Source organism: Amblyomma americanum, chromosome 7 (assembly GCF_052857255.1).
Source record: "Amblyomma americanum isolate KBUSLIRL-KWMA chromosome 7, ASM5285725v1, whole genome shotgun sequence".
In the NCBI taxonomy this organism is placed as follows: domain Eukaryota; kingdom Metazoa; phylum Arthropoda; class Arachnida; order Ixodida; family Ixodidae; genus Amblyomma; species Amblyomma americanum.
The window spans coordinates 34,569,477-34,587,260 of NC_135503.1; the positions used below are offsets into that span (position 1 = coordinate 34,569,477).

Sequence of the window (17,784 nt, forward strand, 5' to 3'; positions counted from 1 at the left end):
GGTGGATAAACCATCCGCTGACAAGCCAGCCGCGAAATATGCAAAAGCTTATGGAGGACGGTGACCGCGTTCTAATGCATACAACCATTGGCCAGAGAGAAAGGTCCACAATTTGTTTTTGTTTTTTTTTTTTGGGGGGGGGGGGGAGAAGGAATTACTCGCACCACAAATGCCAAAGGTGTCGCTGTAGGCCACGCTCATGTCAGTTTGCCTTAGCCCTCGGGCACTCCTGAGACTTCTCCGCACACTCAGCAGTGACTCCACCGCATGCTACTGACTTCTCATACTGACTTCATTTTCCTGTCACTCCCTTTCCTCCAACCCCTTAAATCCCCGCATCCCTTTTCTTTAGTGCAGGGTTTCTTCTTCCGGTTAACCTCCCTGCCTTTCCTTATCCTCTTTCTGTCTCATAGCCTGAGTCGTTTTGGAACGTTGTTGTTGTTGGCCTCTGGTGGAGTGACACATACCCACACTCTGAACAGAAAGGAGTAAAAAGGGAGTAAGCTGTCCTCTACCGCACTCCCTTTAATGAAAGAGAGTGCTTTAGAGGACAGCTTACTCTCTGCTTACTCCCACATAGGCGTATTCGTGTTAAGAGTGTACAGTGGGGGATTGGCCAGGGTGCCTTGCATGCATACAGTAGTGACATACTGACGCAGTTAAGCTAGACGAGGGTGAAGTTTTAAACCGCCTGAAACCAAACCAAACCTTATACTCTTTCTCCTCCTCCTCCTGCGAAAAAGCAGGATACAGCGAAGCTACCAGCTATGCTTGTGGGCGAAGGCCCCACAAATATAAAGAAAGCCGGCTGCCACCACCAGTCCAGTCGATCGATGTCTTTCTGACATTGACTGACCGGCGACGGTGTAGAGCTCTACCTCTACCGAAGTGGCGCTTGGGGCACTTCTTCTCTTCATCCACTTTGAGGAAAAGAAAGCCGACGTAGCAGGCCACGTGCCAAGCGCGAGACGGGGTTCCGGCCAGCAGCAAAGAAGAAGGAGACAGAACACCATCGTACGCCTTTTTCCGCCGCCTGAGAGGCGCACGACCAAACGTCTCAAGCCAGTCTGCTACCCAGGCTCCTGTCCTCATCGACTGGCGACGCACGGAAGTCTAAGCCTGGCGCTCAATGGCTTCCAGAGCTGCTTTTGCGCGCGAGGAGGCCAAGAAGAAGCGTCGCAAGCCATCCCAGTCCACCAGCAGCAGCTCCTCAAGGTCCAAGGTGAGCAGTCTTGCCATTGCCAGCACTGATATCTTGACGGATTGACTTGATTGGCAGAGACAGGCAAAACTGATTGCAAGTAAACAAAATTAAAATCTCAAAATGGTGTTCAGAAAAAATTACTTCCGGGAAGAATATTACTTCACAACCTCTGTTGGTGCTTCCACGCTGCATGTCGAAATGGAATGTCCTCATTCTAGATCGAACGACCTCACCCAACAAGGTTCACCCAGCCTCACCCAGAATGACTCGAAAACTGATCATTGTTTTATTTAGAACTTTCCCGTTCTTCGGCGTCCAATGGATGTGCAGTAATGGCTCGCACATTTGGCTCGCATATTGTCATGAAATTTGGTGAGGACACGGTCAAGAGTGTGCGAAAAAAATACGTTGTGAACTATCACGTCGTCGAGAGTGGCTGACCACACGAAATGCACCTCGGGAATCTATAGGAAGGCTCAGAAATGATGATAGCCGCGCTCGGGTATTGGCCATTGGTCCCTCGACTGTCGGACATGCCACTGCCTACCGGCGATTCGGTTCTTCGCTCTGGGCAGCGCGCTACGCGTCCATGGCTACTTTCGTAGCTTGATGCGCCATTGTGCGCTCGCCTACTCTTCTGCGGTCCTATCGACGCGTTCGGTCATTTTGGCTGCTTCTCATTGACGTGTGCGGATACATAAAGCTGCCATTGTCGACATAGGCGGGCCTACATTTTCACTAGTCCAGCTCTATTGCGCTACCATGGCTTAGGCAGCACTGCTTCCGAACATATGGAAGCGCCTGCAGCTAAAGTATGAAAGATGTCGAACTCGACAAATTAGCCGCTTTAACAAGTGATTTATAACAATTGCAATCATTACTCGAGAAGCTGCGGCCATGGACGAATGGTCGAATGAACAACACCGTCGTAAATAGCATGACGAGGAGTGCACAGCGTTCCGTGTGGTGGATCGACTGTCACGGGACTCGCCGCGGACTGGCTGTTCAAAATGTTATTCTCTGAAGGTTACCTTCACGTCATTCGGTCCATAGAACGGAACAATAATGCGTGGTCAACTGTATGCATCCACCTCTTGTTTAATCGAACACAATTGCGCGTTAACGTGACTAATAACAAGGCAAGCAACATTTGGAACACTCGCAAGTATGGTGCCTCGCTAGGGGGGCCATAGTGCTTCTGGCTAGCGCTCCTTGTTGTACGCGCTTAGTGAATCAGTGGCTCTATATTAATTGACCAAGTTCAACTGCTGAATTGAACAAAAATAGCGCAGGAACAGGGACAAGAAAGAAGAAGACGGGACAAACGCTGACTAGCAACTGAAGGTTTATTGAAAAGTAACGCGTAAAATATACTCACTTTACAACCAAGAGCGCGCATGGGCTGTGTACCAACAACACTGATAAGGTGACAACTTCAGTCATGGCGATCGAGATACAATAGTTCACAGTCATGAACGAGGACGGATGGTGTGCTTACGCATGTGTCGCGGTTCTTGTGGATATGAAATGCTTCGCTGATTTCGCTAGTTAATTTATCTTTGTGAATGTACAAGATCTTTGAATTGTTAAAAAGTGGAGTATATGGTTCCTCATTAGGCTTGGTGTTCCGACGATATTCTTTGTAGTGCAGGGCTAGGTTTGAGGAAGGGGTCAGCAGGCTTTCAGGATGAGGCTATATTACTTGCATGCAGTAAGGTAATTAAAAACATCAAATCATCTTGTAGGCACGAGCCACCAGATCGTTCAAGTAAAGAGAAAAAGAAACTTGCTGTCTTGTCCTACGTTCACCAGTTGTCCCAACGTTTAAAGCAGGTAGCCCGCGGACATGGGGTTGATGTACTTTTTTCCGCACCTAATAAACTTGGAGAAATTTGTGCCATGGTGGATAGGAAAACTACAGAAGATAAGGACCAAAAAAGGGGAAAGACAAAGAAAGCGTGCCAAGTAAATCATGAATTGAAGTTCGTCCCTTGTCCTCCACGTGCGGGAAGAGCCATATAGACCAGACGGGAAGCTGCCTGATTAGCCGCCTACGTGAGCACAACACTTCTTTGGAGGCGGCCCCTTCCTCAAACCTAGCCCTGCACTACAAAGAATGTCGTCGTAACACCAAGCCTAATGAGGAGCCGTGTACTCCACTGTTTAACAATTCTAAGATCTTGTACATTCACAAAGATAAACTAACTAGAGAAATCAGCGAAGCATTTCATATCCACAAGAACCGCGACACGTGCGTAAGCACCCCATCCGTCCTCGTTCATGACTGTGCACTATTGTATCTCGATCCCCATGACCGAAGTTGTCAGCTTATCAGTGTTCATCGTGCACAGCCCATGCGCGCTCATGGTTGTGAAGAGAGTATATTTTACGTGTTCCTTTTCAATAAACCTTCAGATGCTAGTCAGCGTTTGTCCCGTCTTCTTCTTTCTTTTCCCTGTTCCTGCGCTGTTTTTGTTCAAGTATGCACGAACTGGCTCAACTCGCCATGTTACTAAAGTTCAGCTGCTGAATGCCGTGCACTAGAAATATGTAATGTGTATCCTCGTGCCATGCTTGCAACTCGGTTCCTGGTCATGCATGCGAATTAAGAGCCACACGAACGAGATACGTGATCCGTCCTCATCTATCTGGCGCCTCTCAAATAAGAGTGTCATACAAGGCCAACTGGGTGCCTCTGCTGAATTGCGCCAACTGATGCGTGCCTCGTAGTTTTCACAGCTGCACAGAAGCTGCGTGAGGCTCCGAAAACGTCTCTTCTTTTTCTTGCCGCTTTGGACATTCAGAGGAGCGTCTCCACCGAGCTGCCAGGGAAGCCATCGAAGTCGAAGGACCGCAAGGGTTCCAAGGAGTCCAAGCCGCCCGCAGACAATCCGCTTGCGGACACCCTGTCAGGCGGTACCACGAGAGAGGTAGGTTATACTCGAGCTATTCACGTGCGGTCGCCCGACCTCTTTAGAGCCTATGACTATAAGTGACAACGAAGGGGGAGTTGTCCCACAGTGCATCGATAAGACCACTTGAGTTGACTTTGGCGGCGCAGGAGAGCGAAAAAGAAAAGAGTACTACTTCAGCAAGATATTAGAAAAAAGCTCGTTCTTGCCCAAGGAGTAAGAGAACAGGAGCGCCGACTCCGCTGATGCGAGGGGGTCAGTTTTGCTACATCGAAGAAAGCTTTGTAGGGCATCCGATAGGTGGCGTACGTAATTGGTTTTTGGCGCTGGTCGAAAGGACCCGCTGCGCCGCCGTTCAGCTGGTCCTGGAGTCCGTGCTGTCAAACGCCTTCCCCTCATTCTTCCAGCGCGCACGCATGCGCCGTGACATGCGTGTTGGCTGTCGTCTACTTAGTGACGCTGCATGCGCTGTGCCGCTGATCGCCACTACTTTTCGTTTCCATAGGCAGTGTCGACAGGTGGCGAGTCGGTTCGGTTATTTCTAAAATGAGGATAGCGAAAGGGGCAAAGCGTGCAGAAAGCTGCGTCAACGAGCGAAGGGGGGTGAAGAGAGAAAGTATTTATACTCAACGTTAAGCGCCGGATGCCAGCTGGGCATTCGTGTAGTAAGATCGCGCCTGCCGAATGTATTGCGGCCCGCCAGAGTCGCAGATGCTGTCTATCTTACTCCGTGGGCTTGCCTCACGTACTGTTTAGTTTTTGCTTAGCCTGCTCGCTCACTCCTTTCAGGCGATGGAAACTGGAAGAAAAACAGCCACAACAGCGCACAGAGCTATTTTGCAGAGTAATGCATCTCTATTGGCGTTAGTGCGCATAAAATCGGAAACCAGACTAGCAGCGCCTGGGAGGCGGCGTTACCAATTGTCTCGCGTTATATGAAGAAAGGAAAGACGATTAAACGATAAAATAACTCAAATTTAAGTGCTACTGATCGCAAGTAAGAGAAATACACAAAACAACCGTAAGGTGCGCCTAGAGTGAAGCCACAGCGATTAGCCAACAGAAAACTAAGTAATTTCCCCTTGCTCGAATGCTGTCAATATACAAGCCTCCTTACGTCCGAATGGTATTGTTTTTTTTTTCAATAATATATCCATGCTATAATGACACAGCATGCACCGAGCTATTGTGGAAGGAGAATCCCAGACAAGCCAGTGGTGCCTGGTGTCCACAAATTTGTCTACACTGTAAAAAAAAATCCGTCAAAATGACGGGAAATACCTTGGCAGCTCTATTTCCAAGCATTTGACCGTTAAAATGATGGCACCCCGTCATTTTAAAATGACGGTGCTTTTTCATCATTTTGATGTTTTTCTTGTCAATCTGAAATACAACTGAACCGTCAATTTGATTACATTTGACCATCAAAATGACGGCAGAACATCATTTCTAAATGACAGTTTTTCCATCATTTTGACGTCTTTCTTGTCAATCTGAAATACAACTGAACCGTCAATTTGATGACATTTGACCATCAAAGTGACAGCAGAACATCATTTCTAAATGACAGTTTTCCATCATTTTGATGTTTTTCTTGTCAATGTGAAATACACTCAAACTGTCAATTTGATAGCATTTGACCGTAGCAGTTACAGCAAGATGTCATTTCTAAATGACAATGTTTTTTCCTGACTTCGATGTCATTTTTATCGATTTGAAAATATAGCCAAACTGTAATTATACCACTGATTGTCTGCGATGGCAAGCTGTCAATTTTAAAACTGTTTTTATGACTTCAAGACTTTTTGCAAATTTGAAATTATCTATAACTGTCAGTACAGCATTTGGCCATCAAGGTAATAGCAGGCTGTAATTTTGAAATGACTATGCTTTTAACCATTCCAAAATTTGGCTTGTCAACATGAAATGCAACTGTGTTGTCAGTATGATGGCCCAACACGACAAGTCTCAACATAATTCTGTGTCAATATATAGTGTGGTGAACCTGACCACATGAAAGTCACTTGCAGTGGGCAGTACCTCATAAACCATGCAACAAAAACAAATTTACATTTCTACTTGCACGTTTATTCATAAATTAAAGTGCATTCAGCAGGCTCAGCAACTTTGGTGCGATTCCGCAGGCCCTGCCTTTGCCGCGCCCTTTCGTTGGGTTGCTCTGCCCAAGGTACCTGGAAACAAAACGAGGATAGAATAAATCCATGCTCCATAAACTGTGCCAATCACATACTCTGCCTACACGCGTGAAATGCCATGAATGTGTGAACTGCACTACCTTCTGCAACACACAGTATTACGAAATTGAAAGACGAGATTAAAATCAGGTAGCAACAAATGTGAGCACACTAGTAGTGCGCTTAAATAGCTACATATACATGCACTAACAATAGATGATGTACCTAAATGTAACCATTATTATAACTCGTAAAAACAGCCCACAATTGCACATACACACCGTATAGTATTTCTAGTAACAATAGGTGCTCATCATGTACAGGAACCATACACAGAGTCTAGAAACCATAACTATGCAAGAGCATTTTGCTGCATTTCAGTGTTTTCAGCTATCAGCCGCAAACATAGGTCAGTATTGATGTAACACCCTGATGTCCAGGTATAGGCTGCAATTGCACATGTGGCAACCATGCATACATTTAAAAACCTCATTATCATGCCTCATCATCTTACCATTTGCACAATGCTCATTCTAATTTCTGTGCCCTTGGCCACAAATAAGCGGAATTTCACACCTGAAATCTTCTGAGCAATCAACAAACCTGTCACGATGATGAATGTCTTAATTTTTTTTCTTTTACACTGCAACTGTTGACACAAAGGGCGGCCAACTTCTCAGGTGCCAACATAGCAGACTTCACGATGGCTCTTTCACCTGTCCATTTCAAGTACTGAGCAATTCTGGACAAATATGGGATCACAGCATAATTTTTTTTGAAGGGGGCTAATAACCCTGCCAGCCCCTAAAAGATCACCAGGTGAAAGGGGAAAGTGCCATGTAATGGTTGTGACAGTACCTGTGAAGCTGTCCTGCCTATGTGTCACGTCTCCCGTTTCAATGCAAAATGAAATCTGACATTCATCATTGCAAAAGGTTTGTTGAGTGCCCAGAAGGTGAGGTAGAGAGCTCTACTTTCTCGGGGCTGATTGTACACAGGCTACAGCGAGCACTGCATCAATGGTAACAAGGGAACCTCAGGCCTGTAAAAGTGCAGAGAGGCATCCGGCAACTTGCCACATGTGTGGACGCAACCCATAGTCAGACACACTGTAATGTTGCACTAGGACATTAGCCAGTGGACACGATACATAGTAGAGCGACTTAAAATAACTGCATTTACACTTAATCCTCGCTCCTATTTTTCCTGACGTCGGTACTTATAAAAGTGCTGCACACATTACATTTAGCAATAATTGACAGTCGCCCGTCCTATCTGGTTCTTCGTTCTAGCCCCTTTCTTGCAGTAGCCAACCAAAAAAATAAGCAAAACACTGAAAAGTGTTATCTAGATGCACTCACAGGACACGTGACCAAGTTTAGGCAATGCAAACTGCCAGGCTGGTGCATTCATCATATGACAATGATCAAATTCGCAATTCTGCAGGTGTCACAATACCAGAAGTGGGTGCAATTTAAAATTAAAAGTCAGGCCTTCATCTCGCAATTGCCAGAGCTAGCCAATGTGCAAGGCTTGTTAGCATGTACTGCTGGCAAGGAGCACTATGTCAATAATCTTACCATTCTACTTTCTAAAGACGCCTGTGACTGGCAAATCACCATACAGGTGTGCCAAAAAAGCAACACGGTGCTGTGCCAGAGAACGAAGAAATGCACGAGAGGAATGTATGTGACGACATCAGAATTTCAGGGGAACAGGGCAGAACTGATCATTTGCAGGCACTGGCTAAGGAGGGCGAGTGCCTTTCCTCAGAAAAAAGAAGCCTGCTGCTCACACTATTGCCTCGGATTCCGATTGCTTATCAAACGCATCATCCACATTCACTCATTTACCTCTGCAAAAGCTCCATGGTGAGGGGGCAGTCGGGAGGGTACGCAACGTTGAACACAAAGAAGGCACCAAGGAGGAGGCCCATGGCCTTCTCAAGACTTCTTGTAGAATCCACTGCAACGATGATCTTCTTTATGTCCCCCATGCTTGATCCTGCAAGGAAAAAAAATTAGTCACACGCAAACGCTACCCACTAAAGGGGTGATCTAATAATTCGAGTAACTCTATGGCCTTCGATGTGTACACTGAGAGAAGCCGAATTCAAATGTACTCGTAAAAAGCCATACTGGGTCTTGTTGCTAGGCCTTATGGTACCCTGGCAGCAGACAGACACATGCAACATGCCCTCCCTTATCAGTGCTTTACACGCCACTAATTATATCTGTTGAAGATGCTTGCTTCATGTAAACATACTACATAGAACTTGTTTATGGAAAAAGCTTTACAAATATTGCACGACAAAAAAGAATTAACTTTGTCAACAGAATACTTCGTTTTTTTTTTTAAATAATGGGGAATAGTGATGAGGTAACGAAACTTGGGCAAGCACCGAGGCAACCTTTCAAAGGCCCTCCATTTTGTACCTAGCCTGCCATGACATTGATGAGAAAAGCCAAGCTCAGCTTCGTTCATGCTTTCTAGCAGAACGTCATGCTTTTGGCAAGTCAAAAGGCCGCACATTAGTCTCGATGAACTCTGGCATATCACCTTATAGTGCGGAGATTGCCCCACCCTCCCCACTTATCAACAGTACTGCTACTGAGTTCCAAATTTTTTGTACACTCTAATAAGAATGGAAAACTACTGGCCAAACTTGCACTTTGTTATCATGTTTAATTATTAAACAAACTGTACATACATAAGATGAAGCAGCAATTAAGCCTTTCATCCAGGGCTAGCCTCATTCCTAAGTTTTGAATATGTCCTACTAAGTAGAGTGAAGTTACACAAAATCAGGTTACATCGTAGAATAATAAAATACACTGTACAAGCCATGTTTTGAGCCAAAGTTCTATAAATGACAAATACATACCAATCACAGCAAGGTGCGGAGTTGTTGGCAGTCCTTCCAGCCCCCCTTCAGCTGCATGCTGGGAATTCACAAGCCACATGTTATTAGACTCCAGAGAAAACATCAGTGATCAGATACATGCATCTCAATAATAAATCATAACCATACTTCCAACGATCTTGCTGTCATCAAGGCACTTTCTACACCTCGGGTACAGTATCATTTCAGCAGAAATGGATGAAAATGCGGTATAAAATTACAAGACTACAAATTTACTTGATTCAATAATTCCCAGCTAATGGATACGCCAGTCGAAAGAAATTTTTGGCCCTTGTTTGAGGCTTATAGGCAATAAGCTATAAAAATGAATAGAATTTATTTGGAAATAACTATTGCTGAAATAATTAGGCCCATATCTTAATGCTATACAAGAATGAAGCTGCACACTATCAGTACACGAACTAAACACTGAGCTGCCCCATCGCCACCGGACACCGACGTATGGGGCTCGGTGTGCCAGGAAGCGAGGAACAACAAAAAAGAGAGAGCGTAAGAAATAAAACAGAAAAAAGCTGATCAGTGCACGAAAAGTAGTCTGCTTTTTATTGACGAATACTTTTACGAACCTACGGCAGTAGTGCCGACACCATGAATTCAAGGGAGCTGCAGATGGCCAGCATGGTAGTCATAGCACATGTCTTGGCCTGAATTACAACTGAAAATGTAAAAAATGGTTTTTACGACTATTTTTACTGCCCATTAAGCCCATTCATAAGGTGTTCTGCATTTAAACAGAGGCGCATGGCGCGCTAGAGCTCGACCAACTCGATTTCGATCCTTGGCCCGCGTAGCAGTAATCGTAACCGAAAGTCAGGCTCGATCGCGATTGTATGTGCCCGCATGATAGAGATACTATAAACGACTTTCTTCGACTTTCTTCAATTAACGTGCGCCAATGCTCTTCGTACGCTTCAGTGTTCCTCACAGGAAGTTTTTTTTTTTACACGTGGGCGCACGCAGCCCCTGAAAATCGCTGCACGTGGCTGAACCATGAGGCCGCGATTCACGCTTTACGTAGAAGCACGTCTCTGAACGGCAATCTCGGGCCCACGGCCATCGGTGCGTGTATACATTACGCGTGAGAACTAGCGTGCTCCTCGTAGCTATGTGCCTCAAAGAACGCGTACTGCACGAACGAAGCATATAAGCAGAACACTTACCTCTACCCGCTGCAGTTGATTTTCGGCTGCAGCCCATACGTTCCTTGATTGCGTCTTCGCGGCCTTCCAACGCGTCGCACACAAAAAGGCAAAATGGCGCAAAAAGCAAGACGCACACCCAGGCAGAAGCAGCGCGCACAAAGAAAAGCGAGAGGGAACCACGACAACCGGACTCCTTCCTTGACAGCGGGGGCCGGAAGCGCGCGTTGAGCGACGTCTCACATGACGTACCCCTACGCGCCAGCCAATAGTTTTTCTCGTTTTGTGTTGCGCTCTCCGTCTCTTTCTCCTCGCCCGCTCGTTCACGGCGAAGTCTCCGTCTTTCCCGTTTGACGCCGGCGGCTCGTCAAAATAGATAAAAAAGTGGCCGTCAAAATGACGGTTTGTTTTTACAGTGTAGAAGAGGAGTCACCCAGCCAGGAGGGAGCGGAGCCCGGTCGGCAAACTGAGAAGGCGCACCGCAGACGTCCGATCGCGTTGCCGTTGGATTCCGAACTGCGCTCGTCAACCGAGAGTGCTGGGGCGTGTCCTCATCTTCGTCAGCTGGGCGGCCGCAGCACGCTTTACTCTAATACGCTCTGCCGACAGACGAACGAAGGAAAATTTTCCCGAGACTGAAGTCAAACTGAAGCCTTGTACCTATAGTTATTGCAAGCTGCAACAGCACAATCGTTATTACTAGTCAGAACCAGTGGACAGTGAATAAAATACGTAATGAGCGCAAATTTCTTCTGCATTTTATAGCGCTAAAATTCACCGATTATTACGATACTCCCATGAAAAAACTTGAGCGCGTTATTATTATTATTATTATTATTATTATTATTATTATTATTATTATTATTATTATTATTATTATTATTATTATTATTATTATTGTGTTGTTATTTACTAAACGCTCCTAAATAAAGAAAAAGGGAGTAACCGTTGCAGTTACCAAGTGTCCACGCGCACCACTAATAAGTCACATGCTGAATGCTGACATAAAGATTTGAAGCCTAGCAAATGCTGTAGTTTCAAGCCAGAAATATTTGCTTAGTGATGAACTGGATGCCACTGAATTCCTTCGTGCCTCTTGGGCACTTATAGCTTGCGGCAGCGCTTTATAAATTAAGTTCGGCTTTGTGATGCAAATACAGCATCCAATCCAAGTTTATCGAATGCCACGTTTTGCTCTGCGTCGATTCGTAGCGAGGAACAGCTAGCTAGGTTTCTTACAAACTACAATTACAACTTTTCATTCAACTGCGGTAAAGACCATTTCCAAAATTCTTTACATCCAAGCCTTGAAGTTTCCTGTAATGTTCCGCAGCACTGACAATGCTAATGCAGCACCTTTTAAAGCATGTTCTTGCAAGTTTAATAAACGAAGCATGGTTAAGCGGTGTCTTTGTTCGTCACAACGTAACTAGTACGCGTTTACTTTTCCAGGGAGTATTCTCAGATGGATCTGTGATCAGTTAGTTTTGTTCGGAAGTTGACTGAAGAAAGAAGGGGGGAGGGAAATAACTTGAAGAATAAGAATGGGGTGGAGCGCATATGGCGGGTTCTCTCAGATCATGAGTGGCAGTTCACCAATATCCCTGAAGAGAAAAGTGTACAACACCTGTATATTACCGGTACTCACCTACGGGCAGAAACGTGGAGGCTAACGAAAAGGGTTCAGCTCAAGTTAAGGGCAACGCAATGAGCTATAGAAAGAAAAAAAAATTATAGGTGTAACGTTAGGAGACCGGAAATGGACACAGTGGGTCAGAGAACAAACGAGGGTTAATGGCATCCTAGTCGAAATCAAGAGGAAGTAATGGGCTTGGGCAGGGCATGTAATGCGAAGTCAAGATAACCGCTGGTCCTTAAGAGTAACGGAGTAGATTCCAAGAGAAGGCAAGCGTAGCAGGGGGCGACAGAAAGTTAGATGGGCGGCTGAGGTTAAGAAGTTTGCAGATATACGGTGGGCACAGCTGGCAAAGGACAGGGTTAATTGGAGAGACATGGGAGTGGTCTTCGCCCTGCAGTGGGAGTAGCCAGGCTGCTGCCGCTGATGATGATGATGATGACTGAAGACCATCCATATGGCACTTGTCTGTCCCGTCACGTCACATAGCGCGGTGCATAACCAGGAGTGCTAACGTGATATGAAAGCTGAACTGTTGGCGTGTAGTTAAATCGGCCCGCCTTTACGACGCGAAGTGTGAGGAGTCTTCTGGTGAACTTATGAAAGGTCGCTTTGACAGCGGCCATTTTACCACGTGGTTGTACTTGTTTTGTTGTTTGCAGGACCGAGATTCCAAAACTGGTGGAGACCTCGCCTCACATGACCATCGACAGGTATGGCGCCAACGTCGAGATTCTGCAGCTGCCCTTCTTGGTCGTTCGTTCATATCACTTGTTATGAAGGTGAGGTGAACGGTAGCGGTCAGGGTATGCGACCATTTCCAACAGAGACTTCCGAGGGGACTTGAATCTCATAAAGCGGCTTTGTAATTTTGCCATATGGTAATGACCACAAGAAACTCGATCTCCCGTAGCAAAAGGACGAAAAGGAAGCTTTCTTTTCGTGTGTGAAAAGTTGAAGCCATGTGCAACTTATTGGCACTTGAAGCAATGCGACTTAGGCCCCTATTCGCTTGCGTCGTGCCCTCTGCATGCTAAATTTCACCCTCTTGTCCCCGTCACGGATCATGCGAGTTCTCGGAAAGATGAGCCTCTCGTCAGGCGTATGTAACAGCGACCCGCCACTTAGCTTATAAAACGTCAGCATTAGAACACCCATTATCGCAAAAACGTGCCCAGCGTTGGCGTTGGTGTGAAAAGCCTCCACCTTTCGGGCAGCCCACAGGACCAGAAGGGGCATCTTCCACCCTACGAGCGCCCACCCTCTAACCACATACCAACCCCCACCCTCCAAAGGCCTCTTCCCACCTCTAACATCCCCTCCCGACATTATCGCCCTACAGGAGACCAATGACCAAGTAAAGCTCCCAGGATACAAAGCTTTACAAGCGTCCGCATGACGGTAGGTAGCCACGGTAGGGCTCATTCTCCGCTACTTCCCGGCGATCCACACGCAATTTCACAGCATCGATATTTACCACGACCTCATCACCATTTTCGGCCGTCCTCTCTTCCTTGTTTTCAACCTGATTTCCCCCAAAAAACTGTCCTCCACCACACTATCTACGCCGATGACATCACCCTGTGGGTCAGCAGTGGTAGTGATGATGCCATTGAGGTACCCTGCAACGCGGCATTAACGCAGTGGTGGAATCAGCCGAACATGACAAACTCTCCTCTTCCCCCACGAAGTTCGAACTCCTTTTCCTTCATCGGCGACCCGGCTACCCCTTCCAACCAGACCCTGTGTTAAAGACCAAATAATCCAGCGCATACGCAGGCTACGCCTACTTGACTTACACATACACACCACCTTCATCCATGCAGAAAATATCCAAACACGTTGACCAGTCCATCAGTCGTACCTCCCGGGTAAACTGCAGGAATAGGCTCCGAAAGCACGGAACCATGCGCCTTGTACATGCCCCCTTGGCACCTCCACTGCCAGGCTTCAGGCACAAAACCCCTACAATACGACGGCGGAACTCATAGAAGCCCACCTATAGTGGGTCAGTATGAGCGCCTCTCGCGCACGACAACGGGCCGCCACATCCTCAGCCATGTTGGCATCCGCTACGAGCCCCTCTTTTCCCCCAAAGCCTCCCTTTTCCCTTCAATTCACCAATGCTTTGACATTCGCCTCCTTCTACGCAACATTCACTCTGTATTCCATACCGCTCTACGGCAGGACAGGGCGGAGACTCTACACAAACGCAACGGCAATAACCAGGCGGTGGCCTACGTGGATGCCGCCGAGTACAGCCAGCTAAACGCGGCTTGTGCTCGCGGTTACCGACCATACCGACTGCCCCACTTCCTCTGCCTCCGTCAGGACTGCCTCTTCCGATATCGGCGAGGATGCAGACATCGCGCTATCTATCATCTCCATCTCAACTCCCAAAATAATTATCAGTGACTCCAAAGCGGCAATCAGTAATTTCTCTAAAGGCCGGACCTCTCCCATCGCCCTCCGCCTCCTGCAATCTAAACACCCCACCCACATCATCCAGCCTACCTGGACCCACGCGCACTCCTTCCTTCCAGGGGACGAGGCGGTCCACACACAATTGCCCGCTATGCGGGGAACATGCAGCTCTATTTCACACCCTCTCGGCTTTCCGGGCCATTCGGACAGCCCCTCGGCTGCCCTTTTCGAATGTAGCCGGCTCGAGGCGTGCCCTGCGGTCGCCCGGCCTGATTGATCAGCGCCAGTTTGTTGCTCGGGCTGCGGCGACCACGGCGGCCGTTGGGGCCCTGGACTAAGGGCTCCACTCCCAGACCGAAGTCCCCCACAATACATTTTCTACCAACACCCACCCACACGCCCGAGGGATTACTATCCGGGTGGCGCCCATCCGCATGCCCACTACGGGACGAGGTCAGCGAGAGACCGGTTGACCACTTATCACGAAATCACCCTAAATTACCTACTCGACCGACACTTTTCCCCACCTTCCAACAGGTCCCTATCCAGCACGCGCGAAATCTCTGCGTCATTTTCAAACGCACGCATTCCCAAATACAGCAGTGCTCTGCGGGCTAGCCACTGCCGAAGGAACAATATTTAGCGAATCAATGCGCAAGCGCTTCGTCGCAAATCATTTCAGAAACATGTCTAGAGACCCTTACCGGTTGGAAAACGCTTTATGAATATCAGGCCGTCAACAAAAGTCTCGAACTTGCCTTAGTTTTGTCACGAAAGAAATTTAGTTCCATTTTCAAAAGTGTTCTGGGCCGGTAAAAAGAATGTGTTGTACCGATGCCAACTGAAGTCATCTCTTTCTCTCTCTCTCTCTCGCAGAGCAGCCAGTCTCGCCTTAGCTCGCACAAGGGCAACATCCGCGGCGCTTTGGCGATGTTCCTGACTGCGGTAACTACTGTCATCGGCGTGCTGCTGCTTGCGAGGTACATAAACTACAATCCTAAGGTGGGCTTCTGTGGCTCCCCTGGCTGCCTGAGACACGCGGAAGAGCTAAAGGCCGCCATGGACACCAACGTCGATCCTTGCGAAGACTTCTACAAGTTCACCTGCGGCTCCTGGAAGCCAGCAGGCAATGAACGATCCCTGATTTCGCGTGTCTTCGAATCGTCCTCTAACATCGCCATGAAGGAGATGCAGTCAGACCCTAAGCTGTCCGTGGTGCCGACGGCGCCACAGTGTTACCAAAGCTGCGTCAGCGCTCGCACCGATATAGCTAGCGAGTTGGAGATCTTCAAGAAGTTCAAGCAGGACTTGGGGCTCAAGTGGCCAGAGAGAACGCAGAGGGCCGATGTCGACCCGCTAGTGCTCTTGCTGAACATGTCCATCAACTGGAACTTTCACATGTTTTTCAACCTGCGCGCTTTCCCCGTGTACAAAAAGAGGAGACAGACGCTGTACATCAGGCGCGGCCTTATGAAACCCAAATGGCAGGATCTGACGCGGCTGCAGCAATGGAGGGCCAACGTAAAGGAGCACTGCACTCTTCTAAAAGCCAACGTGGCGGACAGCGTCTACACGGAGCTCGAAGGTATTGTCAAAGACCTCATGAACGCTGCCATTAGCGTTCCGCCGGACGCCACCAACGACACGCAGTTCGAGCTGAAGGTCATTGAGCACTTCATACAGCGCGGCTCGCATTGGTGGCGGGAGCAGCTGAACAACTTCCATAAGCCCGAGTACGAATGGACGCTGGAAAGTCCGGTGGCCCTCGAGGACGAGACGATTCTCGTGAAACTTGACCGCCTCTTGAAGGACTACGCGGACAAGAAGGCGGCGCTGCTGACAGGGTTCTCTTGGGTGTTCATCCGAACGAATCTCTGGTTGATCGCCGGCAAACCAGAGCTGATCCACGGCGGAGACCCTTCGGCTCTGGCGAAGACCATGAAGAGGGCCTGTCTTAACTACGTGCAGTCGTACTTCGGGCTCATAATTTCCGCCAGGCACATTTACGCGCGCTACAACTCCACCGTTCGCAGCGCGCTTCAAGCTTTCTTCGACACCTTACTGAAGCAGACGCGGCAAAAGTTGATTGGGGCCAGCTGGATTGATAACGGCGTCAAGGAAAGGGCGTTCACCAAGCTCAACGAGCTAGGCTTCAACGCGATGCCCGACGACAGATTCTTTTCGAAGGTCGACCTGAACCGCTTGTACAAGGACTTCCCCAGGATCCGCGGCCCGTTTGTGGAGAACTACATCGGCATCGCCAAGGCGTACCGGCGGGTCATCGGACACGACAGTTTCGTCAGCATATTCTCAAAGCGACTGGGAGGCGGCGACGCGAGCCGCTACAACTATCACTACAACATCGCCTTCGTCTCCATCGGCGCCATGGAGCCCCCCGTTCTCTACGACGACGGCACGATGGCCATGCAGTACGGAACGCTGGGCACTATGCTCGCTCAGTGCATGGTGCGCTCGTTCGATTCGCGGGGCGCCTTCGTCAACGAGAAGGGCGAGAACGACGCATGGTGGGGCCTGTCGGAGGAGTACCGCAAGCGGATCAACTGCGACCTACTGCATGGCGAGGGCGGACCTTCCGGGGGCCCGGGCTCGCGACGGCAGTCGGCGTTGTTCCCCTCCGTACAGGGACTGGCCATTTCGTTCCAGGCGTACCGCGACGCCATCACGGCGTTCAAGGGCCCATCGACCGTCGACCAGCTGCGACTCGAGGGCCTGGAACGATTCACCGACGACCAGGTGTTTTACCTCACCTACTGCCTGTCCACTTGCGCCGTCAACAGCAGCGGAGAGTCTTGCAACGTGCCCCTACGGCATAGCCCCAAGTTTTCCACTACGTTCAAGTGCCCCCTGGGAACCCCGATGAACCCGAGAAAGAAGTGCCAGTTTTTTTCTTGAATCGACGCGAACCCGTTTTTTTTTTTCTCTTCAAAAAATTGTTCAATTCCGTTTTCCGTACGTTTGATTTCTCTCGCATTGTCATCCGAGTACGGCTCAAACAGGACGAATACGCTTGCATTGTGAAATCTTCATTTCAAGTTGTGCGCGTTGTGCATATGACAACTGAATGACTGCGCTGATGACGTGCGACACTATAACGTCCTTCTTCATAATTACTACGTTTTGTTGCGTGCTCAGCGTCTTTACCCCTGGCAGCGACCATTGTTGTCCGCGCTGAACGATGTTTTTGGATCGTGCGGCATTAGTTTTTTTGTTTTTTTTTTCTGCCGTGCACAGCTAAGCGTAGCGTTGTGGGCTTAGATGAGCGCAGTCTTGCCCCCAGATGTTTCTTAAACGTATGTTCGCGTATGCATTTTGCGCAAGGAATTTTTGGAC

The 17,784-nt window shown here is 48.2% G+C and overlaps 2 protein-coding genes across 3 annotated transcripts; one reads left to right on the top strand and one right to left on the bottom strand.

Moving 5' to 3' along the window:
• Positions 1–6,182: 6,182 nt before the first annotated feature.
• On the bottom strand, positions 6,183–10,530 carry LOC144098850 (uncharacterized). Of its 2 annotated transcripts, XM_077631760.1 has the most exons (4): positions 10,395–10,530; positions 9,196–9,889; positions 8,165–8,315; positions 6,183–6,308 (listed from the first exon to the last, which is right to left on the bottom strand). In XM_077631760.1, the coding sequence occupies exons 2-4, from the start codon at positions 9,296–9,298 to the stop codon at positions 6,215–6,217; spliced, it is 348 nt and encodes a 115-aa protein (XP_077487886.1). In that variant the 5' UTR covers positions 9,299–9,889; positions 10,395–10,530; the 3' UTR covers positions 6,183–6,214. The 2 variants fall into 2 exon arrangements, with proteins under 2 accessions (XP_077487886.1, XP_077487887.1); XM_077631761.1 differs by lacking the exon at positions 10,395–10,530 and having other exon boundaries at positions 9,196–10,365.
• Positions 10,531–15,363: 4,833 nt separating this feature from the next.
• LOC144097643 (neprilysin-2-like) lies at positions 15,364–17,346 on the top strand. The gene has a single exon (XM_077630295.1). The coding sequence runs from the start codon at positions 15,364–15,366 to the stop codon at positions 17,344–17,346; it is 1,983 nt and encodes a 660-aa protein (XP_077486421.1).
• The last annotated feature ends 438 nt before the right edge of the window (positions 17,347–17,784 follow it).